Source organism: Motacilla alba, chromosome 21 (assembly GCF_015832195.1).
Source record: "Motacilla alba alba isolate MOTALB_02 chromosome 21, Motacilla_alba_V1.0_pri, whole genome shotgun sequence".
NCBI lineage: Eukaryota > Metazoa > Chordata > Aves > Passeriformes > Motacillidae > Motacilla > Motacilla alba.
This window is the reverse complement of record NC_052036.1, coordinates 787,605-813,703: the sequence shown is the minus strand read 5'-3', so window position 1 is coordinate 813,703 and position 26,099 is coordinate 787,605. Positions and strand designations below refer to the sequence as shown.

At 51.1% G+C, this 26,099-nt stretch overlaps 1 protein-coding gene across 2 annotated transcripts; it reads left to right on the top strand.

The window, feature by feature from the left end:
• The first annotated feature begins 812 nt into the window (after positions 1 to 812).
• Positions 813 to 25,633, top strand: TMEM201 (transmembrane protein 201). 2 transcript variants are annotated; one of them, XM_038159634.1, is made up of 12 exons: positions 813 to 1,276; positions 3,970 to 4,047; positions 6,328 to 6,448; positions 7,243 to 7,437; positions 8,833 to 9,009; positions 9,615 to 10,009; positions 10,483 to 10,686; positions 18,762 to 18,979; positions 19,339 to 19,410; positions 20,525 to 20,806; positions 20,936 to 21,067; positions 21,560 to 25,633. In XM_038159634.1, exons 4-12 carry the CDS (start codon positions 7,279 to 7,281, stop codon positions 21,655 to 21,657), a joined length of 1,737 nt encoding a protein of 578 aa, XP_038015562.1. In that variant the 5' UTR covers positions 813 to 1,276; positions 3,970 to 4,047; positions 6,328 to 6,448; positions 7,243 to 7,278; the 3' UTR covers positions 21,658 to 25,633. The 2 variants fall into 2 exon arrangements, with proteins under 2 accessions (XP_038015562.1, XP_038015561.1); XM_038159633.1 differs by lacking the exon at positions 3,970 to 4,047 and having other exon boundaries at positions 817 to 1,276.
• Positions 25,634 to 26,099: the final 466 nt, after the last annotated feature.

Sequence of the window (26,099 nt, the reverse complement as noted above, 5' to 3'; positions counted from 1 at the left end):
TTCTGGGGTGCCTGTGCGGGGCTGGATTGTTGGGGTGCCCGTGCAGGTTGGATTCTGGGGTGCCCGTGCAGGGCTGGGTTCTGGGGTGCCTGTGCGGGGCTGGATTGTTGGGGTGCCCGTGCAGGTTGGATTCTGGGGTGCCCGTGCAGGGCTGGGTTCTGGGGTGCCCGTGCAGGGCAGGATTCTGGGGTGCCTGTGCGGGGCTGGATTGTTGGGGTGCCCGTGCAGGTTGGATTCTGGGGTGCCCGTGCAGGGCTGGGTTCTGGGGTGCCTGTGCAGGGCAGGATTGTTGGGGTATCTGTGCAGGGCTGGATTGTTGGGGTATCCGTGCAGGGCAGGATTCTGGGGTGTCTGTGCAGGGCAGGATTGTTGGGGTGCCCGTGCAGGTTGGATTCTGGGGTGCCCGTGCAGGGCTGGGTTCTGGGATGCCTGTGCAGGGCTGGATTGTTGGGGTATCTGTGCAGGGCAGGATTTTGGGGTGCCCGTGCAGGGCTGCATTCTGGGGTGCCTGTGCAGGGCAGGATTCTGGGGTGTCTGTGCAGGGCAGGATTGTTGGGGTGCCCGTGCAGGGCTGGGTTCTGGGGTGCCTGTGCAGGGCAGGATTGTTGGGGTATCTGTGCAGGGCAGGATTTTGGGGTGCCCGTGCAGGGCTGCATTCTGGGGTGTCTGTGCAGGGCAGGATTGTTGGGGTGCCCGTGCAGGGCTGCATTCTGGGGTGTCTGTGCAGGGCAGGATTGTTGGGGTGCCCGTGCAGGGCTGCATTCTGGGGTGCCTGTGCAGGGCAGGATTTTGGGGTGCCTGTGCAGGCCGGGGCTGGGCTGTGCCCCTCCAGCGGAGCCCGTGCCGTGCCGTGCCGCGCTGCGGCGGCCGCCCTTCCCTGGGCCCGTCCCCGCTGTCACACGGACAGCGCCGCGGCTAAATTTAGCAGAAGCGATGCCCCCCGAGCGCGCCGGGCGCCGGGCCAGGCACGCCGGGCCAGGCACGACCTCCCCGGGCCGCCCCCTCACGGCCGGGCCCGGGCCGCCCCCGCCGCCACGATCTCGGCCTTTGCGGCGCTGAGTCACGGCAGCCCCGCCGCACGACTCCGGCCCCGCCGTGAGTCACGGCCGCCCCCGCGGGCCGAGGGGCGGGCCGGGGGGCGGCCGCGCCCCTACAAAGCGGCTCCGCCAGCGCCGGGGCAGCGCGGCGGCGGCGGCGGCGGCATGGACGGAGCCGGGCTGGGCGCCGCCGCCTGCGCCGCGGCCGCGGGGCTGCTGCTCTACCGCATCGCGCGGAGGTACGGCCCGCGGGCACGGGCAGCGAGGGAGGGAAGCACGGACGGGAGGAAGGAAGGAAGGAAGGAAGGAAGGAGGAGGGAGGCCGGGCCGCGGCGGGATGCGGCCCGCGGCGGCGGGAAGGCGCCACGCGGGGCCCGGGCCCGGGCGGGCTGGCAGCAGCTCCCGCAGGCCCCGGCACGGCCCGGCCCGGCCCCGGGCGGCTGGGCGGCGAGGGAGGGCGGCGGGGAGCGTGGTTCCCGGCCGGGAAGGGCTTTGTGTGCCGGGCTCAGCATCCCCGCGGCCAGCGCTGCCCGGGCGCACCGCGGGGAACGCGGCTCTGGCCCGTGGCGCTCTCCCCTGCTTCTTTCCCCACGTCTTTGAGGCAGGGAAAGGGAAGATCCTGCACCTTTGGCTGGTGTGGGGTGTGGGGTGAAGGGTGGGTAGCTGAGGAACGGGTTCGTGAATTAACAACGCTGTTAGCACAGTGCTAGAACTAGGGGAGATTCTATACCAGTCAGAATTATTGATTAGGGACCAGAATTCTTTGGTTACTTGTTTCTTAATTGCACAGAACGTTCCTGACCTTAGAACAAATTCAGAGCAATTGAAAGCCAGGTTTGTAAAGCATCAGGAAAGATGTCAGGATGCAGATCTCATGAAAGGAGAAAAGCTTAATTTGACAGATTCTAATCTGGCATAGCATGAAAGGAATGTAGGGAGGTGTGGAATATGAGGATTTCAGTCTCTGTAGCAGCAATAGACTTTGCAGCCTGCTCATCTATTAAGTGCTTCTATTGGAGACAAGCCAGTCCCAAGGGCTCCCTGTGTTAAGGTTCACTTCCAGTTAATGCTCTGCAAGAGAAGCGTATTCCTGCATCCTCGATGCAATGCCTAGGGTTTGCTCTAAAGCATTTGCTGTTTATTTAACCGTATCAGTGATCAATGGCACATTAGTCCGAACACAAGACCTAGCCTTTCCCTGACATATTTAGGGTAGCCAAGAAATCCAAGTGGCCTCAAGCAATCTCAGTGAAGCAGGCAAGATTTCTTTGACCCAGTTGAGGCTAGCATGCCTTTAGAGGGAGGAGAGTGGATTTGTTCTGCTCAGGTTCATCAAAAGGTCTCTGGAATGGAAAGCATTTCTTCCCAAGTCCTTGAAGGCCGCCGGTAAATTCTTCCAGGTGACCTTGATAATTCTTTGAAGCTATGTGTTTGAGTTTCTCAGTATATCCTGAAACTTCCAGATTTCTTATTCTGCCTTGGCTTAATGCATCTTCCATAGTCAAGGAGGATAGCTTAATAAGGGGCACAGAGGTGATATGAGACATAGACATGATGCTGCCTTTGCCTTTTGTTTATCAAGGAGATAAAAGATTTGATGTGCAGATATGAACAGAGGTGGTGGTTGTCACTGGGTGTCCCTGCCTGAGTCCACTGGGCACCTTTTTCCTGGCTGAGAGGACATCAGTCTGCCTCTTGGGGGAGGACAGGCTGCTGTAACTTACACCACTGTGCCAGAAATCTGCTCTTGTGGCCAAATCGTGTCTACAGCTGCTACTTCAGCAAGTGCAGCTGTGTTATGGCTCACCTGCTGGATTCTGGGCAGCTGTGATGTGTTTTTCTTGCGCTGGAAAATGGGTTTAGCGTTGGGGCTGCCCTGACAGACCCCTCTACTGACAGGTGACAGGCGTGGGCACAAGCTGCTCTGTGCCACCCAGGAGTTTCCTGCCAGGGAGCTGAGCTCTGGACCCAGGTGTGCCAGCACTTGCTGTGTCCAGCTGCCACCAGACGTGGCTTGGTCAGAACTGACCTGTGCAAAACAGCTCCTCTTGCAGTGTCCTTCCTGTTCAGATGTGCTGGCATAGCCATTTGGGTAATTGCTTTGAAATCCACTTGTGCCAGAATGAAGACTGCTGCTTTAAATGCTTTTAATAGAGAATTGGGTTTTTCTTCTAATCCTTGGTAACCCAGCAAAGAGCTGCACATCCACCAGTGTCTCTTTCAAGACCACAGAAAAATAAACATTTTCATCTTGTGACTTAAAGAGGGTGGGGAACAGATGTAAATAAAAATATTTACAAATCCAGTTTATTACTGCCAGCACTTACCAAGGCAGACTGTTGTTCTGGCGATCCATTAGAAGCATGGACTTCAGCATGACCCTAAATGTGTGTATAAATGAGAAGTGAAGAGTGCTGGGAAGGAGCCTGAGTTCCTCCTTGTGTTACATGACAGACACAAGCTAGTTGCTAACCAGTCAATGGGACCTGCAGAGCTGCAGCCTGATTTTTCTGGGCAAAATAAAGGAACCCAGCAGCTTCTCACAAAGGAGCAGGGTGTCACATTAACTGAGCAATGTCAGACATTTAGCTGTTGATGTCATAACTGAGTTTACTGCAGGTATTTCCCCCTCAATTTCGTCTTAAGCAAATGTCTTCTACCTGCACAACAATTTGTCCAAGCCTGGGAATATGTTCTGAGCTCGGCTGGGTGTGCAGGTTGCACAGGGAGCTGTGAGTGGAGTCTCTCTGTGCCTGCAGTAACTCAATCACTTCTTGCTGCTCAGGTTCTAGTTTAGTGTGCAGGGAGGTTCTCTGGGCTGTGGAGCTGGTTCAGGTTAGTACAGTGCTGGATTAGAAACTGCTCAGGGATGATTTGCCTTTTGATTTGCAAGGGATTGGGCACATGGTAAAGGCTCGATTTGTGTTGGCAGCCTCGTACCTGGATCTGACTTTGGAAGCAGCGTGTGCTTTAGCACACTGCCCTCAGCTGCTGCCTGAATTCAGTCAAGGTAAATATAGCTCCAGAGTAGTTAAATCTGTATTTGAGAGTCTTTCCAAATGCAGAACTTGTTTGTTGTTTTTTTCAGTCCTGCCCAATTACTAGAAAATTAGCACCCAACCTCCCTGTTCTTGCCTAAACAACCTTTTTCTCCCCTTGTTCTTCTTTTTGGATCCACCAGATTGGGAATTTGGGATTTTTTGCACCTATTTCTATGGCAACAGATTATAGCTTCACAGAAGGAAGTATTATTGCCTTTTATCCTAAATAATCCAAGACTTAGCCATTTGTTTTGCATATATTGCAAATGAAGTGCTGCTATTTAATCCTTGGTAGTACTTCCTGAGCCTCAAGAGCAAGAAATGAAATCCAGTTTGGAAAAGGGTGGAGATGCCTCGAGTACATGAGGGTTTGGTCTCTGATATTAGCGAGTTCTCAGGTAGGCCTTGGCCCTGATGGGTTTTCCTTTATAGCAGGACTGCTTTATTCATTTCTTCACCTGTGCTTTCCACTTCTGTCGTCCTTGAAATTAGTGCTGTTGCCTCTGTCAAGTGGTGGAATTTAGAGCCTGGGGGTGGGTAGAGGCTGAGGGGTCTCTGTGGGTGCCAGAGGAAGGGATGGTGGCAGTACCTGGGCAGTAACCTCCTTCAGAGGGTGGAGTTCAGGCTGTGCCCAGGAGCTGCAGGGTCTGTGTGCTGCTGGTTGAAGCCCGTGGGTTGTATTTGTGCCAGTGAGATTGGACTAACACAGCAGGTGCTGCTGCCCATCCTTCATCTGGCTGTTTTGACATGTGCTTGGCTTTTGGACAGTGGCAGCTCGTGGATAACTCAGACTATCGACCCAGATTTGTCTGCTTTAAACTCTGGGCTGGTTTGGGGGGTTTTTTTTGCCTCTTAGGTTTAGCAGTGATATTTTTAACCCCAATCAGTTGAGCCCCCTTGGCAGTGAAGAAAGTTGAGCAGGGAATATTCATTTTAAAGGGGGGTGTGGGTGTTTGCATCTATTTTGAGATGAGAATCTGTCTTCCTAGTAGCTCCAGCCATTTTCTTTCAGCATCTGGCGGGGAATCCTCTGTACATTCTGACTTTTCAGTGCTTCATTTCAAGCATATCCTCATTGTTAGTGCCTAAACAGGAGGCTCAGATATTGCTTGAGGGTTTGATGTTTTATGAACCGAGTTTCAAGGCCTGGTGTATGGAGATGTGAGTGGGAAAAATGTTAATTGTGGCGATCCAGCTGCAGAGGCGATGGCTGAGAGAGAAGAGCCCACCTGGCTGTTTGATTGCAGGGTGCCAGACAGCACTTCTGCAGCACTCAGATCTTTCAGCAGCACAGAACATTCTCTAGAGCTGGGAGAAGTCGCTCTGTGCTGGCAGCACTTTGGCTACTGCTGTTTGCTCCCCTGCTCTGTGTCCCTCTCCGCTGCTGCAGTGGAGCCACACAGATCTGAGCCACACAGTTCTTCCCTGGTGGAGCCGGGCTGGTGGCAGCTGGGTCCATCTGTCTGCATAGCTGCCATAGCAGCTCTGTCCTGGGCAGCTGCCCTCCCGTGCAAGTGTGACCGGGACTGGTCCTGACAAACCCAGACAGCTGGGCTCTGGAGCCTCGGCCTGCCAGGGAGCTGCTCTTGGGCACTGCACTGAGTTTTGAGGCAAGTGCAGAGCTTTTCCAGCAGGCAGGCTCAGGGGGCAGGCCGCTGGAGTTCTGAGCTCACACATCTGTCACAACGTGTTTTGGTGGGGCCAGGTCACAGCTGTTTGTCTGCACTGGCTGTTGTTTCAACAGGATTGCTTCAGAAAACAAGGGGCTCATGGATCAAGGTCATTAGTCTTTATCCCTTCAGTTCTAGTACGTAAAAGCAGGGGATGCCCATTTCCTGGGTTTCTGAGCACCTCACAGGCAGCTCTCGTGGCTCCTGACTTCCTTCTCCTGGAATCCTGTGTATTAAGCATCAGTTCTGCTGCAGCTTCTCATGGAATAGCACTGCTGATTATGGAGAGTACCCCCAGATATGCCCCTGAAAAACAGTGAAGTGGGTAAATCACACGGTTGTTATTGAAGGTCTGGCATGCCCGTGGTACTAGAACAGAGGGATGATTGTCAAGCAGAATTTATTTCTGTTTAGCATTCTGCCTTTTCTTTGCTAAAAGGACTACTCCAAGTCACAGCATCGAGCACACGGAATGGGAAGATTGGCTGTTCTCCTGCATTTCACCGTTGGAAAGCCACTGCTTTCCTCTCCATCAGCTGAGCCCAGGGCTCCTGCCTGAGCTGTTTGTTCTCCCCCCAGGAAGAAGCCCACGCACGTGACGGTGAACTGCTGGTTCTGCAATCAGGACACGGTGGTGCCCTACGGGAACCGCAACTGCTGGGACTGCCCCAACTGCGAGCAGTACAACGGCTTCCAGGAGGTACGGGGGCTTCCAGGAGGTATTGGGGGGCTTCCAGGAGGTATTGGGGGGCTTCCAGGAGGTATTGGGGGGCTTCCAGGGGCTACAGGGGGCTTCCAGGGGCTACAGGGGGCTTCCAGGAGGTATGGGGGCTTCCAGGAGGTGCAGGGGGCTTCCAGGAGGTGCAGGGGGCTTCCAGGGGCTACAGGGGGCTTCCAGGAGGTATGGGGGCTTCCAGGAGGTATGGGGGCTTCCAGGAGGTACGGGGGGCTTCCAGGAGGTGCAGGGGGCTTCCAGGGGCTACAGGGGAGGCTGGGACGTGCCCTGGGGAGCCTCAGGTAGCCTGGTGCAGCTGCAGTGCAGGGGAGTGGACAGCTGTGCTGGGCACCCGGGAGCTCAGCACCTCAGCTTGGAGAAGGAATCCACTGTGCTGGGGTGTGCTGGCTAGAGAGATCGAGACAAATGTTCCTGTCTTGCTTTAAAGAGCAAAAGTGGCCTTGGCACATCTCTTTAAGAATACTTATTTTACTGTATGAAACTATTCTTCTCTGGTTTTGTATTCTGTTGAATAGCAAAGCCTGTCTTGAGCTGAAATCCAGCTCTACCAGCTACTCGAGATAGGTGTGCAGGACAGTGGAGGTGGGGGGAAGATTTGAAGCATTTTGTCTCTCTTTTTATTTATTTATTTATTTATTTTGTTACATGGGTGAATGCTAATGAAATGCAGAGCTGCTGACAGAGCTTAGACAATCTTACTGTCAACCTAGCTTTGATTTTATGATTGAATGTTTGCTTTTCCCCCTGCCTTTTGTCAGAATGGAGATTACAATAAGCCCATCCCTGCCCAGTACATGGAACACCTTAACCACGTTGTGTCGGGCAGTCCAACTTTCTGTGACCCTGCCAAACCACAGCAGTGGGTGAGCAGCCAAATTCTGCTCTGCAAGAAATGCAACAACCATCAAACCATGAAAATCAAACAGCTGGCTTCGTTCTCACCAAGGGAGGAGGTGAGTGTTCTTAGGGGCTGCTGTCACTGGAGGATGTTTGTCCAAGGCATTCCTGTCCACGTGTCTGCTATTCCTGCTCTGTTTGTTCCATGCTGCAGCCTAGTAAGCAGGAGAGAGAGCAGTTTTTCAGTGTGCTGTGGAATGATGTTCCAGCAGTCTCCTGAAGCACTCTGTGGCACTCCAGTGCAGAGAAGTTCAGTGATTAGTGTTGTAAATTTACCTAATTCTACTTCAAAGCTGGAATGTTCCCCTGTTCTAGACGAGCACTGGAAACTGAAGCTTGAGCCCAAGATATTTCTGAGCTCATCTTACACCTCCAGTACTTCCCATGGCTGAGTTTATGGGACCTGAGAGGCACAACAGCCCACTAGCTAACATGAAGCTGTAACAGATTAGGTTTTCCTGAGGCCCTGGCTGTGCTGCTCTGCATTTACAAGTGAAGTGGGAGAGGAATCCTGTGCAGACACAATTCCCCTGGTTAGGCACCTGTGCTTAGGAGGGCAAAGGGACTTTGCAGCTACAGCAACAGGATTTCCTGCTGAGCAACTTCTTGGCCTTCCCATTATTTAATATGCGTGGAGGATGGGATAATGGGGTTTCTCCTTCACGGTTTTATGGCTCCCTAAAGTTTTGTGCAGAGAATTTAGTGCTGCACTCCTTGGCTTTCAACCATGGTCAAGCCTTAGGGTTAGACTGTGCTGTAGTGTGATGAGTCCATCCTCCGGCTTGCCTAATCCAGTCTGCTTTGTGTAATTATAATGAGTTTAATCAGAGTGATTCCTGGAGAACAGACTGACATTTGATCCCGCTTAAAGAGAATATCTTTGGCTGGTGCCCTTTTCTCAGCTTTATTTCTAGTCCCTGCTTCTTGCCAGACCTATCCAGTTGCTCACGTACTGCCAGCCTTGGCCCCTTTAAAGCCTTCAGTGAGCTGCAGTGCCTGTGCCAGCTGAGAAACCTGGGACTGTGTTATCTGGTGTGCTTGGGTAAGGCTGTCAGTGACAGCTGGGCTGGCTGCTCCAGGGAGGGATGAGCCTGGAGTGAAGGAGCCACAGGTATTTTGTGTCCCCTCATTTCAGGAGAGGAAGAGCAATTCTAGTTACTTGTCTCAGCTATGTGGAATTCATAAGATCTCAACAAAGACATCAAAATCGGGCACAGAAATTGAACATCCTGATGTTGGGCCACAGCAGCCTTCTCCAGGGCTCTTTGGTGCCATCCCTTCTGGGACATGGAGGCTGGGTCAGCTCTTTGTGAGGCTGGCTCTGTGCCTGGCATTCAGGGAGCTGTCCCTGTGAGATGGGGTCATGCTTTTCCCTTCTGTCAACAGCAAACACGGCAACTGGTGAGGCACCTGTGCTTCTCACCGGTTTTCCCCTGCTGTTCTCTGTCCAGGGCAAGTACGATGAGGAGATTGAGGTGTACAAGCACCACCTGGAGCAGACCTACAAGCTGTGCCGCCCGTGCCAGGCTGCTGTGGAGTACTACATAAAGCACCAGAACCGGCAGCTGCGGGCGCTGCTGCTCAGCCACCACTTCAGGCGCCGCGAGACGGACAAGAGCTACAGCCAGGTACGTGGGGACACCTCAGGGAGGGCAGGGACAGGGACACTGCCCTGCCACCCCACCTGCGTCTGCAGCTGGCGAAGGGAGGCAGCAGCCTGGGGCTCTCCAGCCCTGGGGGTTTGGGTGCGTGGCTGCAGTTTGGAAGAGCACAGGAGGGTTGCCATAGATGCTTGTAGTGTTAGTTTGGGGTTTTCCTCTTGCTGGTGTCACTCAGCACGGTTGCCAGAAGGTAAGTCTGATGTAATGATAGAGTGGAAGGAAAATAATGGGACAGGCAGAGAAGGGGAGGTAGGGAAGCCAATTTATGAGCGCAGTGCAGGAAATTACAGAGCACAAGGGGAAAAAAAAAAAAGAACAATGAGAATTGAATTATGACCTTCTCCTTGTTTCACTGCCCTGCCTGACCTTGGCTTCTGCTCATGTCTCTGCCATTGCTCCTTGCTAGTCTACAATAATCCCATGTGGTGTGAGCCCAGTACAGAGACTTGGAAGGACCTGAGTAGAGCAGTCCAGTAAACCATACAGTCTGGAAGTGTTTCATACAGCGCCATTTCAAAACCTTGCTGCAGTTCATTCAGCTTCTGACAAGCTGTTTCTCCCTTCCTCTGCAGAATCTGTGTTCATCCTCCTCTTCCACTTCCATCACCACACCAGCTCAGGTGATACTTCTGCGGTTCCTGGCCTTCCTCAGCTGTGCGTTCCTGGTTCTGATGGCCTTGTACGGGTCAGGCGACCCCTTCTCCCTCAGCACAGCTGTCCCTGTCCCCTCTGGCCCCGCGTCCATGTGGAACAGGACTGGCGAGAGCCCCCGTGCAGGCGGTGACAGTGACAGTGGCAGTGACAGTGGCTCGGGCCGGGGCTGGCGGGAGCTGCTCCGCCTGCTCCCGGAGCACCTGCTGGAGAACCTGAGCGTGGCGTGGGCCTACGGCAAGAATCACCAGATGGCAGTGGCTGTGCTGGGGCTCTTCACCTGCCTGCTGGCCATGTTCCTGGCTGGGCGCATCAGGTGGGTGCACTGGGCTTCTGTCTCACTCAGGCTGCTTTGGTGGCAGCTCTGTAGTGCTGTGGGCCAGGGGTAAACACTTTCCGTGTAGTACTGCATGCCTTGATTCATTCCATTTAAGCTTGAATTACTGTGAATGAAGAGCTGCCTGTGCAGCTCTGCTAGAAATGGACCTGATCTGCACAGACACTTGCCCAGCAGCAATGTGCTGCAGTCAGAGGGCTGGGTTCCTTCCCCACCTTCCCTCCCCTGCTCGGGACCAGGGTGTTCGGGGGTGTTTGAGGTCCTGTTTGGAGGGTGTTCGGGGGTGTTTGAATTCCTGTTTGGAGGGTGTTCGGGGGTGTTTGAGGTCCTGTTTGGAGGGTGTTCGGGGGTGTTTGAGGTCCTGTTTGGAGGGTGTTCGGGGGTGTTTGAGGTCCTGTTTGGAGGGTGTTCAGAGTGTTTGACGTCCTGTTTGGTTTCTTGTCCCGTGGCAGGCTCCGGCGAATCGACGCCTTTGCCTCGGTGCTGTGGTTGGTGGTGATGAGCCTGCACCTGGCCGAGCGGTACCTGAAGGCAGACACACCCAGCTGGCTGGACACGGCCAAGTTTGGCACCACGTCCCTGTGCTGCCTGGTGGGCTTCACGGCAGCCGTGGCCACGCGGAAGGCAACGGGCCAGCGGAGACTGCGGCCCCGAAGGTCAGAGCCAGAGCAGTGACGCTGGGGGAAGCAGGAAAAAAGCCTTGTGAACTCTTTGCGACTGGTGCTTCTCTCTCCTCTTGTTGTTTTCCCTTCCTCTGTGTCTCTTTTTTAAAGTTAGATAAGCAGTGAAGATCTCTTCTTCCTTTTTTAAAAAATATATATATTTATATATGCACATAGTATATGTGTATATATATATATATATATATATATATAAAATTTTTTCCCCATCCTTGCTTACCACTGTGCTAGCATTTCCACTGCTAGCCATGGAAGCTACTCGTGCTGCCTCCATTCTCCCTTCCTCCTGCATCCTACGTCAGCAGTACAAATATCCAGCTTCCCCAAAGTCAGTTCTTCCAGCAGCTGCCTCACAAACTGCTCCATAAATGCAGCCTCCTCCCCATTCTGCTCCTCCAGCCAAAGAGATTCTGGCTCCTCCTGTCCTCCTGGTTCTTCTCACTGCCTCTCCATCCTTAGCCACTCACAGAGGAACCCTCTGCCCTGATCCACCCTGGTGCCCGGGCCACCTTCACTGTCCTGATGGTGCTGGTCATTTTAATTTGGAACTGATGGGAACTTGCCTCTGGATTTGGAGTCCTTGTTAACACGTGCTGTGCTGCCCAGGCACGCGAGGAGGGGACCACACAGAGCCCATAACCTGGTTCTTCTTGCCTTCCACTGTGTAGCATCACCTACCTGCACCCTCTCTCGCTCTGCCCTTCTCCTGGCTCCTGCTTCAAATGGAGAAGAGTCCTTAAGTGCTTTTGACTGAAACTTCAGTAATTTATTCAAAAAGGTGCTTTAAAAAGTCATGTAGCTCAGGGTGTCTTAATACCTGAAAGTATGCAGCTGTTTGAGGTTAAATTTTCAGATCTACCAGTGGTTGTTGCTTTCAGTGACAGTTTTCTTTGGGTTTTTTTACCCACCTGCTCCCGAGCAACATCTGTGTATAAGCACAACTGGATAAAAATGCCTCTGTTCCTCCACTCCTGTAGCCTTAGAAAGAGAAGTGTGGGACTGACAGGCTCGTGCTGTGATATCTGGTCAGCTCTCACTGCACCTCACTGCTCGGTCAGTGTTCATGCTGAGAGCACACATTGGAAGGGTGTGCTGTAGGAAGGGGTGGGAGCTCTGCCGTGGGACTGCATGGCAGCAGAGGTGGATTTTTTGGGTTACTTGCAGGGGTTCTTTTTGCAGTCTGGCATTGTGCTAATACTGCTGAAAAAAGAGTGAAATTGTGACTCACAGGAAATTGTGACTTGGAGTTGAGTGCCTGGCACTCCTCTGCTGAAAGCTGGGGTGGCTGGGTATTACTGTGTGGGGAGGAAGGAGCTTCCAGCTGTTTGGGTTTTTTAGGATTAACTTGTTGGGGCCTCTTAGGATAAGCAGTCTGATTATCCTGCACGGTTGTTTGAAAGGCACTCCACTGAGTTTCTCTTATGGACTTTGGTTTTTCAAGAGGAAATAGCACTTTTACAGAACATCTGCTATTTTCTTCTGTTCAGAATAGCGCGGTGGAACTCACCACCCTGACAGTCTGATATAAGTTAATTTGGTCTAGTGATCCTCCAGTGCATAAACTGTAAAATAATCAGAGTGGAGCTCTCACTGTGAAGTATCTGCAGCTCCTGCTGAAAAATGCAGACACTACTGGGTGCTGCAGATGCTGGTGAAATTAGAGGAGCTTTTTTGAAGGAAACAAAAGCTATTTCCTAGCTGTTCATACTTACTGTTCCTCGAACTGCTGTTCATTGTGAAGGCATACAGGTAGCACTGCCAAAAGCTCTGGAGTCAGTTAACAATGAGCCAGGCTGAGTCATGGGAAGGTGCAGCTCCTGGCTGTGTGCCTGTAACTTAGCAAGGGCGTGGCACACAGACCTGCTGCCCACCTGGCCTCTCCTTTGGAATCTTTTTCTGGTGCCTTCAGTTAACTGCAATATCCACCTCCAAGCTCACAGAACCTGGCTCCATTCTGGTGCTTGTGAATGATGCTGAGGGTTGTTTACTTGCTTACCCACAAGAGGAATCCTGCACCTGCAAAGCCTGGTGCCATCTTCCACGTTCCCATCACCCATCAGTCCTGACCCAAAATATTTGTCTTCCAGCTCACAGGCATGGGAAACCTTGAGCTGTTATGGCCATTAAGTGAAATAAGGCATCTGGACTTTTTTTCTAATTCCTCCCTTCTTCCTGCTTCAGGACTTCTAAATTCTCCTCATAAAGTACATGTAAGAAAAGACTTTTAGCTGTGATTGTCTTCTGCACTTACCTGTACGATTTGGATTGGAAGTTCCTCTTGCTGTTCTCCTGTGAGATGTGTCCAAGGAATGGGAGGAAGCTCATATGTGAAGGATATACTGAGAGGGGTATGAGAAGCTGACAAACTCGATGGGAATGGTCATGGTAATGTCGTGCCTGATTTCTGTCAGCAATGCCCTTTTATTAATAACAATGAAATGTATCCATCCAAATTCTCTTGCCCAGTAGTAAGGAAACTCTCAGTGGCAACTTCTAAAGACAGCTGGCAGCCTCTTCAGATGTGTTGTTTTCAGGAGCTCCTATCATCTCCTATCCCTTCTAAGTACCTGTTTTCCTCCCTTTTTAGGAGCACCTTGGTTTTTTCTTTCTACTCAAACTTGACTCCTCCTCAAGCTCCCTGGGGTCAGGCACCTTTTGTGATGTTTTTGCTCTTAAATGTTACGTTGGTTTACCATGCCTGTTCTTTTCTCTGGTTATCTTTTTCCCTGTGCTGGGATGGGATGGGGTGGGGAGGATGCACACTAAATGTTGGGAACAGGCAGTTGCTAGAACTGTGGGAAGGAGAGGATTTACACTGTGAAGCCTGAATAATCCTGTTAAGGAATGTTTTAGCTCTGTTTGCACAGCAAGTGCAAATCTATACTGAGTTTAAAGTCTCTTAATGTGGGAGATATGTTAACTGCAAGTGACATCCGTTTGTCTTCACTTTATGCAGATTAATACAAATGAAGTCTGTTTACTAGTTGCACTAATTTATATGTCAGAACATCAGTGAGCTACTTTGTTTTATGGCCAAGCTGTACAACTGATCTCTGTGGTGCTTTGTTCACAACTTACAATTGAAGAACTTTTGTGCTTGTCATTGGGAAAATTTCAAAGGTGAAACAGAATAACAGAGTACATATTGAAGTGGGGTTCGTTTAATGCCAAAGAAGCTTTTGTTGTTGCTCAGGTGTCAGCCTGTTTTCCCCACTTCTCGGTGCCTCAGCATGTCTGTGCTGCTGCCTCTAAAAACAACAACCTCAGAGCCTCAAAACCAAACTTGCAGCAATTGAATTTTTGATGTTTTAGAGACTCTGATGCTGACAGCCTCCTTTCTTTCTCCTTGTCTCACATGCTTTTGCTGATGGTGGAGGATGATGGATCTTTAGGGGTAAGGGAAGAAAGGAGAAGGGTGGGTTTTGTCCAGAGGTGTTCTGATTTATAAACTGTAGCATTCAGTCTGTCCCAGTTGTGTCTCAGACAAGGAGCCCTGCAGAGAAGTTGTGAGTTAGCAGCATTCTGCTGCTGACAGTGAAAAAAAAGATAGTCAAACCACTCCTGCCTTTGCTGAGACTGTTCTTAGCTGATTTCAAAGCCAGACAGGCTGTTGCAGACTCTGCACGCCATAGTTCTGTATGGAAGGTGCTTTGCATTTTTCACTCAGCAGTTAGATATGTCATCTAGATGCAGATATCTGAGTACATCGTCTAACTGCATGATTGCTTGCCCCACAGTGAGTCCAGCAGGAGAAAATGTGTGTTTAGCTGCACAGTGGTGCTGTCTGTGCAGCTGAGGTGCTATTTTGTGTCGCACATTTCCTCCTGCTGGGTGGGATAAGAGCTAACGAAGGCTTGGTAACTGACAACCACAGCTGACACAAAATCATCCAGAACCTCTTGGTCACTGCTTCGAGCTTCTGTTTTCCCTTAGCTGGGCTCTTACTTCAGGCCACAGAGGAGCACATGGTGGTCTCCAGGTGCAGTTTTGTTGCCTGAGGATTCTCTCAGCCATGCAGGCCAGAGCATGTGAATATCTTAACAATATTAGAGGGTTTTAGCCCAAAAGCCCCTAATTCAAGGTGCTGCTTTTTCATACTAACCATGTGTCTGGACCAGGGGATGGTAACAGCAGAACAGAGCTGAGGTGCTGAGGGATTGTTAGTGTCACTTGAAATCAAATCTGCTCCATCCCCAAGTGCCTGGCTCTGACCCTCAGTGGCCGTGGCTGATGTGCCACCTCAAAATCTTGTACCCTGCCCAGCAGAGCCAGACTTATAGAGGCCAGTGTGGGTTCATGAAGTGCCTTTCCCTGGACAAGATTTGGGACAACACTGTGTTGCTTTGCTTGGTGGCACGTGGCTGCAGCAGTGCCCGTGTGTCTGCCAGGCCAGCGCTTCTGTCCTTCCTGTGCCACCACCGAGCGTGGCAGGGCACAGGAGGACTCTTGGGCTAACATTTCTGAGCAACCCTGCAGGCTCTGCAGGGAGAGCCCAGAGGTAGCAACCGAGTCAGCATCTCTGCTGCTGCTGCTTCTGCTCTTCCTGAGGCCCTCAGTGACATCAGTGCATGCAAACTGACGCCTTGTGGCCCTTTACCAATCTCAATACTCTGTATTTATACCCAGCTCTTTCCTTTCTCTAAACTCCTCCTTTCCTACATCCATGCTTTGCATGCCCTAGTGAGCTTGGGTGTGTCAAAGGGTGAGAACGTGTGGGAATATAAAAATGGTGTAGTGGCTTATTATTTTGGCTTTATGAATATTTTTCAAGTGTGCTGAAATTATGTGAAGCTAATAATCATGCTTAGACACTATAGGAAGTATGTATTGATGTAATGTGGACAAAGTATTTATGCTCTTATAAAAATCAATATAATTAATAGCCAGATAATTGCTCCAGACCGACTGCACTCATGAAAGGTGAAGGGAGCTGTGCTATATGGCTTTGCTTTGGTTTTCAGAGATGCTGTTGAAATTGTGTGCTGTCACATGCAGCCTGCCAGTTCCTCCCAGGTGTGCTGTCACCTGCAAGGACACTTGGCTCTTGGAGCCATGGCAGGTGCTCTCCAGGGAAAGGGACAGTACTCAGTCCTGAAGTCCTCCCCTGTAAAGCCTCGTTTGGGACCAAAGCTCTTGAGTGCACAGGCAGGAGGAGGAGCCCTGGGCGTTTTTGGCATGCCAGAAAAGTCTGGATTTGTGTAGGCATAGGATGTGCGTACCCACACACACCTCCCCACTTTGTGCCCCCAGCTGTGGGGGAAAGGCACAATTGGTGCCAAGCATCTGTACTGTAGAAGGTCTTAGTGCAGCTCTAATTCAACCCTCCTTTTTCACCCAAAGCAGGACAACAGGCAAGAGACAAGGATTCTTACTCTTGGCAGCTGACCTTTCTAGCTCTCTGAGCCACATATGAGAGTATTGATGTGTCTGAGAGCTGTGCCCATTCTAGCACTAGTCTCCCTGGTCCTTGTGCCTGTTTTTCACTCCTGTGCTGCTCTTCACTCGTGGTTCTGTGAGTCGGACAGGAGGCAGTGGCCCTGAGTGGGGAGGTGCAGCAGAGCAGTGTCAGGGCACAGTGTGCTGCTCCCCAGCCAGTAACCCGCTCCCGGGGTGACAGGGACCTGCTCTGCCCCCCGGGGAGAGAGGTGCCTGCTGTACGTGGGGACATTGAGTCCAGAGGAAATACTTCACCCCTGGCTGACACTGGGCTCCCCAGCTGCCAGGGCAGGGCGCATCCCCCAAGCTGCCTGCCTGTGGCTGCACCTCACCTCCTTTCTTCATGGGCTGAATTGTCTGATAGAGGAGTGGCTCCATCTGCAGCCTGGCCTGCCCCGTGCCCTCCCGTGTCTCTCTGTGCAGGGCTGATGCAGCATCTCTGGTAAAATGTGAATTTAAAAGGCACACGCCTCTGGTGGTGTCTGTGGATGAGAGGGACAGAGCAGGGGAGGCTCTCCTGGCAGGAGGTGTTTCTTCAGGACCGTGTACAGTCCTGTGCCATGTAATACCCTTCTTTAACCTTCTATTTATTTATTTTTAAAGTATCTGTGTAGCAGACTTGTGCCCGACTGTCTAGTAGCATTGTGATCATTGTAAACACTAATTAAGATACCCAGCTTTTGATGTTCACAATATCAAGTTCTGAAATAAACGGCTTCCGGGCCTTGACTATTTCCACAAACTGTCTGACTCCAGAGCCTTTTTTTTCCCTTCTTTTTTTTTTATGTTGCTTTTTTGACTGTTGCCAGAGCCACTGTTACCGCGTGACAAATGGCTTGGAGCAAAGGCACAGCTGCAGTGCTCCATCCCAGGCTGTGATGGGCTTGCTTCCTGCCTTTTGATCCTCTTGATCTCGTCACCTTTTTTTTATCTGCTTCTGGAAGAAGTTTTAGTTCAGCTGCCCATTCTCAGGCATGAAGCACATTCCCATGAGAGCTTTTAGCAGCATCCTCTTGACATGGCAGTGGCAAACACTAAAGAGTGCAGAGAACAGGATTTTGCACACTTAGCAGGAATTTGTTAGAACAGATCAGTGTTTAGGACACACTTTGGTCAGGATTCAGTCCTAAGGCATTAATAAGCTATACTTAAAATCCTTCAGCTCCTCTTTGCTAGTTCCTTTTCTGGATGGTTCAAGACAAATGATTCCTCACTGCCCTGAGGATGTGGCTGCACTAGCTGGGTGAGGTTGAGCAGTGGGGCTGTTGAGCAGCAGAGCCATTGCAGGCCTGATCCAAAACAGTTACAGTCCCAGGACTGTGGTTATGAGTGAGAAATTACTGTAATAGCTTCCAGCCCATTAAATGAAAGCCTTCCAAAGGCTAATAAACCAGTTGAGCTGTTTTCTGCTGCAGCAAGGAGCTGTGGAAAGTTGTATCCTTTAGCCAAAGACACAGAAGGTGCAAAGTTAGGACAAAAGAACTGTGTAGCTCACAGGTGATGCTCTCCACAGCCATGGCACGGTGAGGGGTAGGTATCACTCTTTCTCCTGTGATTCATATCAGTCCTAAGCTGCACTTCTAATTCCCTTTCCCATTCATTTCCTCTTACGAAGCTGAGCTGGGCACATCCATCTGTGTGTGTGGTGGGGTAGATGTGTGGGGGTGCTCGGAGGCTCCCCGTGGGGGCACAGCAGGACCCCCTTGGCAGGTCCTCTGGAGCCTGGGGAGGTTGGGCCATTGGGGCTGCAAGACCAGCACATCCCTGGCTGCTGTTAGAGGCACGTCCTGCACCAGCACCCTGCTTGGCTCACCTGTTCAGCCTCATTAAGCTGCTCAGGATTGGTGATGGCTGCCTCCTACTAGCAGATAAGTAGTTTATAAGATACTTTAAATTGTAATCTTCGCTCTAAAGTTAGCATGGCATGGTATTGCTGCACCACCTCTTTTATCTCCAGCATAGAATGACACGTGCATAAATCACCCCACGGTGCAAGGCTGAGATTTTCTTCACCCTCTGATTTACTCCTGGCTTTCCTCTGACAGAAGAAAAGCCATGTAACCATGCTGCTGCTCTCATCTCTCTCTGTTTCCATCAGAAGTGAGATTAAGCCTCCAAATATTGTATCTGCTAAGTCAGATATCTCCATTTAAAAACACGTGCACTTCATACTCAGTTCTTTGTGGTGATTTATTTGACAGTTCTGTTAACTGTTTCTAACTAAAAAAGTCTTACAGAGGAACAGATATTCTGGTTCATATTCTAGACTTTCTTTCATGTACTTTCATTCAATTGTTAAAAAGAATACAAAATTCCTGTATTTTAACATCTGGACTTCTTAAAGCATTCTCTGGGTAATTTCCTCATCCAGGGTATTTCCACTGGTGTTCCTGAACTGTTCCACCCTGTATTGTGGGACAGCTTGGTGCACAATCATTTAAGTAAGGTTGGGCAGTTCTTTTCCCAAAGTGTAGGAACATTCCCATAAAACTTCAGCACTCCTCCACTGAAAAATTAGTCTAAACCTGGTAAGAAAACAAGTGTTCTGCAAGCCTGAGAGAGGCAGTCGCTGGGATTTCTCGTTGCTAAGTGTCTGTCATGCGTGTCCTTTGCAGGTACCTCTCTGGGGACTCCATTACTGTCTTTCCCAGCAGCCCTGGCACAGCCTTCCCTTCACCTGCCACGTCTCTGTTTGTCCCAACACCACCCAGTATCCTCCACCTGACAAACCAGCAGCTCTTCAGGTCCCCACGCAGAACTGCCTCGTCCTCTCTTCCCGGCCGTCTCAACAGGGCGCTCTCGCTGGGCACCATCCCCTCGCTGGCCCGGGCAGGTGAGGGCAGGGGCTGGGGCTGCAGTGCTGCAGGGAAAACGGGCTGGGAGGGATCCAGCTGAGGGCTGGGGCTGGCTCAGGGGGGCTGGGGCTGCAGTGCTGCAGGGAAAATGAGCAGGGAGGGATCCAGGGAGTGTGCAGGGCACTGTCCCAGAGGGAATAGCACTGCAGTGCTTCAGGAGGAGATGGCCTGGGAGGGATCCAGGTGTGTGCAGGGGCTGGCCCAGAGGGAATGGCTCTGGAGCCTCACATTATAGTCCTGTTCAGGGAGGGCTGCTCCTGTGGCACAGAGCATTAGGGTTTGGGGTTTGGCAGCAGCTGAGCCAGCTGGGTTCAAATTGTTTCGTTTTTGCTTTTAGATTCTGGCTACTTGTTCAGTGGAAGCCGGCCGGCCTCGCAGTCATCGCAGTCCAAGGAATCCCCTACATCAGGTACTGCTCCAGGCCTTCCAGAGCAGCAATCTCTGCAGGATTTGCACTGAGTGGGTTGAAACACGTGGTCTGGTTGAATTCTTTCCTCCCTGCTCGCATTCCGGTGAAAATATCCATTTTGCTGCTAGAAATGCTGCAGGGAGAGTCCCAGCTGGAAGTGGGGCGGTGTTAAAGTCAGGTGCTGTGTGTGTTGGATGTTCTCCCTGGGAGAGCTCTGGGTGACATCAGTGAGACAAAACAAGGAGCCCTTTGCTGATTAGAGCAGAGTTGAGCCTGCTTGGACAGGAGACTTCAGCTGCTGCCAGGGCAGCTCTTTTGTAGCTTTCCCAGCAGAGTGCAGCTAGTTTGGCTGCTCTGTGACCTGTCTGCTGCCCTTCTGGCCCCCACGGGTCCCTGGGCTGTTTGTGCTGCTGCAGAGACAGTCACACCCCGGGCCCCTGCGAGCCTCCTGCTCCCAGTGCACCTCCTCAGCCGCTCTGGGGGATGTGCCAGTGCAGTTCATTCACCTGCAAAATGGATTGTGCTCTCCTGGATGGACACAGCTGAGCTGAGACAAAGCTCCCCAGGCTCCTGAATGCTCACCCGATTCCTGAGTCAATCCTGAGTGTGCTGAGGTACTTGTGGGATTTCTCTGTGTTTTGCAGTGTGGGGACTCAAATAAATAACGAATTTTAGTACAAGGCACATTGGTGGACATTTGCAACTCCCATTCCTTTTCCTTGTAGTACTGTTAAAGAGAGCTGTGCCTGTTGCAGTGGGATGATACCTGGTGGTTTTGTCCATGGGGTGTTATTACCAAAGGGGTGTTGGGGACAGCTAAAGGTGATGCAGAGACTCCATCATTAGAAGGTATGAAAAAGACACTTTATTATTAAAATTACAGTTTTTATAGAAATAATGGTGGACTTGAAACTTGATTGGCTTTTAGGAATCTCTCACGCTTGGTGAACTATGAATAGCCCACTCTGGAGAACCATATCTACAAACAATGTTTACAGAAAGAGAAATAATAATTTTGAATTCTTCAAGTCTCTCGCAGCTTTTAAAGCCCAGGGAGAGCTCTGTCTCTCTCTGCCCAGAGGATCTGTAATCACGGCGGGTGTTTCTGTTGCAGATCCCTTCTCCCTGCTGGCGGGCAGCCGTGCCCCGTCCCGCCTGCCGTCCCCGGCGCCCTCGGTGGCCGGCTCGGTGACCTCCAGCTCGGGCTCGCTGCGCTTCCGCCGCCCGCTCATCAGCCCCGCGCGCCTCAACCTGCAGGGACAGAAGCTGCTGCTGTTCCCGGCGCAGGGCGAGGCCCTGCTGGCCCCGAGCGGCTCCGAGGAGCACCCCCAGCCCGACAGCAACGCCCTGGGCCCCGAGCTGCCCGGCTTGCCCCGGCGGAGCCCGGCCGTGCCCGGTACGCCGCGCTGCCCGCCCGCAGGCTGTCTGTGGGAAGCAGCTGGCTGGCAGGCACAGCCCTGCAGAGGATGGGGAGCCTCCAGGAGAAACGCGGGCGGTGAACTTTGCTGTCTTTTTCTCCTTGCAGATATGAGGTGTGCTGTGGAAGGGGGGAGTATTTGCAGTGATAATTCCATCAGAAAGGAGGATCACTCGTCGCACTCGTCTACCTGTGTGGTAGACACAACTACCAAAGGGGAGGATCTGGCAGGCTGGAGGGGTGAGTACCAGGATGGTGACTGCTTCCTGCACCTGTGAGCATTTCTGTGAGGGTAGCTGAGTTCTTTCCTGGAAATCAAATTAACAAGTAGTTGCAAAATGGACCTTCTGCCTGCTATTCTAAGTTCCTAACAAATTCCTGTTCTTTGCACTGTTCCTGTTGTTTGCACTGTCTGAAGAGCACTGACAAAGTGCTAAACCAAGACAGAAGAAGAGGGGTGGGGATGCAGGTTTCAGGAGCATGAGATGAGATGAAAATAGAGCTAAAAGACAGCAGTGGAGTCTTTCCTGACAGGAAGAAGTGCTTCAGCAACAAAAGTGCTTCCTGACAGGAAAAGTACTTCAGCAATTTCTGCTTGTGCTGAAACACTGGCCAGAGAGAAACAGTACATGGCAACAACATGTACAACACGTGTTCACTTTTACTTATCCGTTTTTTAACATCTCTTAATACTATTCCCTTTTATTCTCTGTGTTCTCCCCTTCTGCCAAGGTCGCTTTGGTACCTCTGCCCTCCGGGGCCTGCTGGCCGTGAGCCTGACCCTCAATGCTGTCTTCACATCAGCCTATGTCTACAGGAGCCTGCGCTGACGTGTGCCAACACTCCCTCTCTCTCCGGTTCCACCTGGTCCTGAGGAGCTGAGAGCAACTCAACCATGGCTTCATGGCCAAGGCCAGGCCACCGGTGCATGCTGTTCATTAAAAAACTACTGTACACTCAACTGGCATGAAAAGGAACCCGGGCAGCTGCTGCCATCCCTTCCAGGTAGAAGATATCCCAGGACTGTCCCTGGAGATGGCAGGCAGCATTCCCAGCTCAAAGCAGGAGGCCAGTCCAACGGCCCACACACTTCCTTTCAAAAGAACTGACCTGAGACACAAGCCTGAAAATGTGTGAGCTGCGTTTTTAGGAACCCACCCCCAGCTCCTCTTTCTGACATACTGACCTCGTGCTGATGGTGCTGGTAAAATGGGGAGAGTCAGAACAAATGAGCTGAAGAAGAGGGATGGCTTAGTAGCTGGTGCTGGGCTTTGGCTACTGGAACAGCATCCCCAGGCTCTGCTCAGTGGTTCCTCTTCTCTCTTCTCTCTGGCATTCTCCTCTAAATTGTCAGTGAACTTTCTTTAGTTGCCTTAAGCTTGCCTAAGCACATGGGTGACCTTGGCTGCTCTGTCATGTTCTTGCATCTTAGATGTCCTTGTGCTTCCAGCTGGGCCTGGCCCCGAGGCCGCTTTCACCAGTTCCATTGTGGCCATGCTGGCTCTCAGCCCCCTGTGTGTGCCTGTCCAGCCAGCCCTGTGGCTGCACAGCCCCCAGACAGACTCCTGTGCTGCATCAGAGCCTGCAAGCCCCTGCTCTGCTTTGCCCAGCAGGCATGGACCGCGTTACTCTGACGTGGTAAAAGAAAGGATCCCAGTGTGATTTGCACCACAAAGGGCTGCAGCTCACAGCTCTGCTGGAGTTTTCACTGAAGCAGTGAGTGGCAGGGCCTGCTCTTGCTGTAAATCGCACAAATCTGTTCTGTTAGAGGTGGGTGGGGAGCTGTGTGATTGTATACATCTATCCAGAAACCTGGCACCTCAGTCTGATGTTGGGATTTGCTAAGTAACTGTTTAAGAGATTTCTTACTTAGTAAAATGCCCGGGTGCTCTCAGTGAGAAATGCCAAACCTGCTTCTGGACAATTCAGCCTTCTGGATAGGTTCTTCTTTCCTAGCCCAAGGAAAGTAGTAGGTTTTCAAAAGCAGTTTGTAATTTGGGTGTTTCTGCTTTTGGGTAAGTCTTTAGCATTGCTTAGAATTCAGGGGCCATTTAGAGCATTGTGCTGAACACTCAGAATCATTTAGTGCATCTTAGAGAAAAAAAGGAAATCCTGATCTTGATGTTTTGGTTCCCAAAAACCAAGTGCAGAGAGAAGATTTACCGGCGTATGAAAAAACCTGGTGAGAAGAGAGTTGTCTGGCATTAACTGTGTATTTCCTGAAGCAGGACTCAGATCTATTAAGAGTTTTTCTGTTGTCTCTTCCTTTGGGCTCCTTTTACCTCAGATTTCACTGCCCCACCCCACTGCCCTGTGTTTGCATCCTGACTTGGTGTTTCCTGTGTCTTTCCCTCCCTTCCAGCTGGCTGCTGTTCCTCTCTTGTGTTCCTGCATGTGCACAGAACAAGGTGTATGTGCTGCTGACCGTTCTCTGCTCTGGGCTGAGCCCCGCCTCGCAGTGATGATCACCCTTCCTTTCCCTTTGGTTTTTTTGTTGCATGTTTCACTTGAGTTCCTTCCCAGCCTCGCTTGGTGGACCACGGGAGCCGGACCCCGAGCAGCATGTGTGTGCTTGCTGCTGCTGATTCAAGCACTGAAAAAATGACTGTCTCTATGCTTTCCGAGTCTCCCTGCATGGTTTGAGCTGCCCACTTCCAGCTGCTGCTCCCGCCCTCCCTGTGGGTGAGACTGGTCCCTGCTGTGCCTCGGGGAGGCCAGGCCTGCACTGTGCAGGGCTGCACAGCCAGCCCCTCCTGGACAACAGCCCAGAGCCAGGAGAGACCTGCAGCACAAAGCATGAACCTGCATGAGCTGTTCCTTGTAGCCAAACCGGACCCATGACCTGTTGTAAAGAGATTTTTGTCCCTTTTATAGACTTTGCACGCTCACCCGAGCACGGGTACAGGCAGGATGATGGCAGAGCAGCAGCTGCCAAGCTTCTCTTTAAGCCTCTGCTCTCTGGGTCTGACGATGTTCTGGTGCAGTGTGTGACATGCCCTTCACGGATCCTTGTCCTGCCTAGAGGCCTCCTGCACAGAGACAAGCTGCCAGAAGATGCCTTTGTGGCTTTGCTTGTCCTCGTCACCCGGCAGATGTGCACTGTGACTTCGTGTATGCAAACCTCCCACTTCCACCTCCCAGCCTGCGCTGAGTTTCACCGCCACACTCGACCAGATTGCAATACCACCCTTCTCCTCCTCTGCAGCAGCCCGGGAGCTGCAGCATCTCCACACAAATCCTCCCAGCCGCGCTCGGAGCAGGGACTCTGTAACCTGTGGCTGCGCTCCTGTGGCTGCTCCCTCAAACTCTGGGAAGGGGGTTTGGTGACCTTGTCCAAAGCAATAGAGAGACTTTGGGGTTTGTTGCTGAAGAGGGAAGTTTTTCATTCTGGTGCTAGAACTCTCTCCCGTGGTGCTCTCACGGTTGTGAAGCCTTTGCTTGAGGAACACACGAGCGTGTGTGAGAGTGTGTGTGTGTGTGTGTGTGCATGCAGATGTACAAAAACATTTGCAAGGTTTCTTCATTTCAGAAGATCTGAGCCCATGTTTGTCTTTATATTGTTGGCCTTAATCTAGCTCGTAGATACTGTGTCTATCTTGCTGCTCTTTTCTGTACAAAGCTGGTTTGCAGGAAGCAGAAGTTTATCTGGTCCCCTGTAAAAATATCTGTGACTGATGATGTTGATCTTCATACAGTGTTCTTCAGGGGGGAGATTTTATTTTTCTAATACTTTTCCTACTGTAAAAACTGTTGGAGTGTATGGAGTGGGAAAGATCTTTAAAAAATGGCCTGATAAAGATCTGAACGTGACTTAATAATACCAACAATTAACGACCAGGTCGAGTATAAATGAGATTTATTTTCAGACCTTTTCCATTTCCTACTTTCCATTGAAAATGTCCAGGTACTTTTTCTTTGGCTATGGGCTTGTTAGGCACGTTCTGAGACCTTGCAGATACTTTAGATGATTCTGCTGTTGTGAATTAGAAAGAATTTGTATTTTGGAGTCTGGTTCCAGTTCTGCAGTCTGGGGAGTGGCAGATGTGACAAATATTATGCACATATCTATTTGATGGGATAGAGGGAGTGGGTAGAATGAGTTGCTGGTTTCTGAAGTTTATCACACCTTTTAACATAAAATCTTAGACATTAAATTGGTCACTGGGGGGGGAACCTCATTGCTGGCATGTGTAGGTGCCAGATTCACTGAATTTTAGGCTGTTTGCTCAAGCAACAGATGAGGCCTGTGAATGTTCAATTCCCACTCCCTCTTCCTGGGTGCTGGGAGCATCTGTAAACCCCTGCTGAACTGGCTGGGTTCCTTGTAACAGGGCAGCTGGACTGAAGGGCTTCTGTTGCCTGTGGATGCTGCTATATTTTTCTTCCAAGCAAGCACCATTCCTGGAAATAACAATGGTCTTAACCTCTCTCACAGACATTTGTTAAAAGGCTAGAATGGGCCAATTTGGCTCTTTTGTTTTTTTTTTTTTTTTTTTTTTTTTTAATATATGTTGCATCCAGAAATTATCATCACTGTGTTCTGGGGTGGGAGTAAGGTACAGAGTATTTTTTGATTGAATGGGCATCTAGAGAGGGTGAGGAGGACAATTTCAAGTCCTAAACCTTCTTTCCTGTGAAAGAAAGACTGTATGTTGTATGTGTGCGTCCTCTGCGGAGCTCTGTCACTGTACAGTTCAGTTAACATGCTCCAAGGAAGGAGAAGCTGTTCCTCGGAGGTTTTTAGTTCATGCTTTGTGTTTAAAGAGGAATATTTTTCTTTAAAAAATAAAACCAGATAAGTTTTCACCTTGGTGTGAGTGGTCCAGTTATATGCACGCTGTACTTCTGTGTTCATTAGGCATTTAAGTTTTTGGGTTGGTTTTTTTTTTGTGAAATCATGACCGAGGGTGTTAATGTATTATTGTATGGTCTTCTAATTATGTTTTTATTTTGTAATGTAAATTAGGGGGCAGGTGCCACAAGCTGATCAAATCAACATTTTTTAAAGGAGGATGTATTTTAATTAAATGACTGGCAGCAGCTCGCTCACTCTGCGCACACAGGCGTATGTGAAGGATGCCGTGACTCCTGTGCAGTGCTCGCACAGGTGTGACACTGTAGAATCCGCGTTGCTGCAGCGGAGCAGCTTCTCCATCGCCCCCCGGGGCCGGCAGGACCGGAGCGCCCCGGGGCCGAGCCGTGTTTGCCCCTGGAGCGGCGGGGGTGCAGCTGCTCCCGGGGGTGGGAAACCATGGGCATTCTGCTCGGGGAA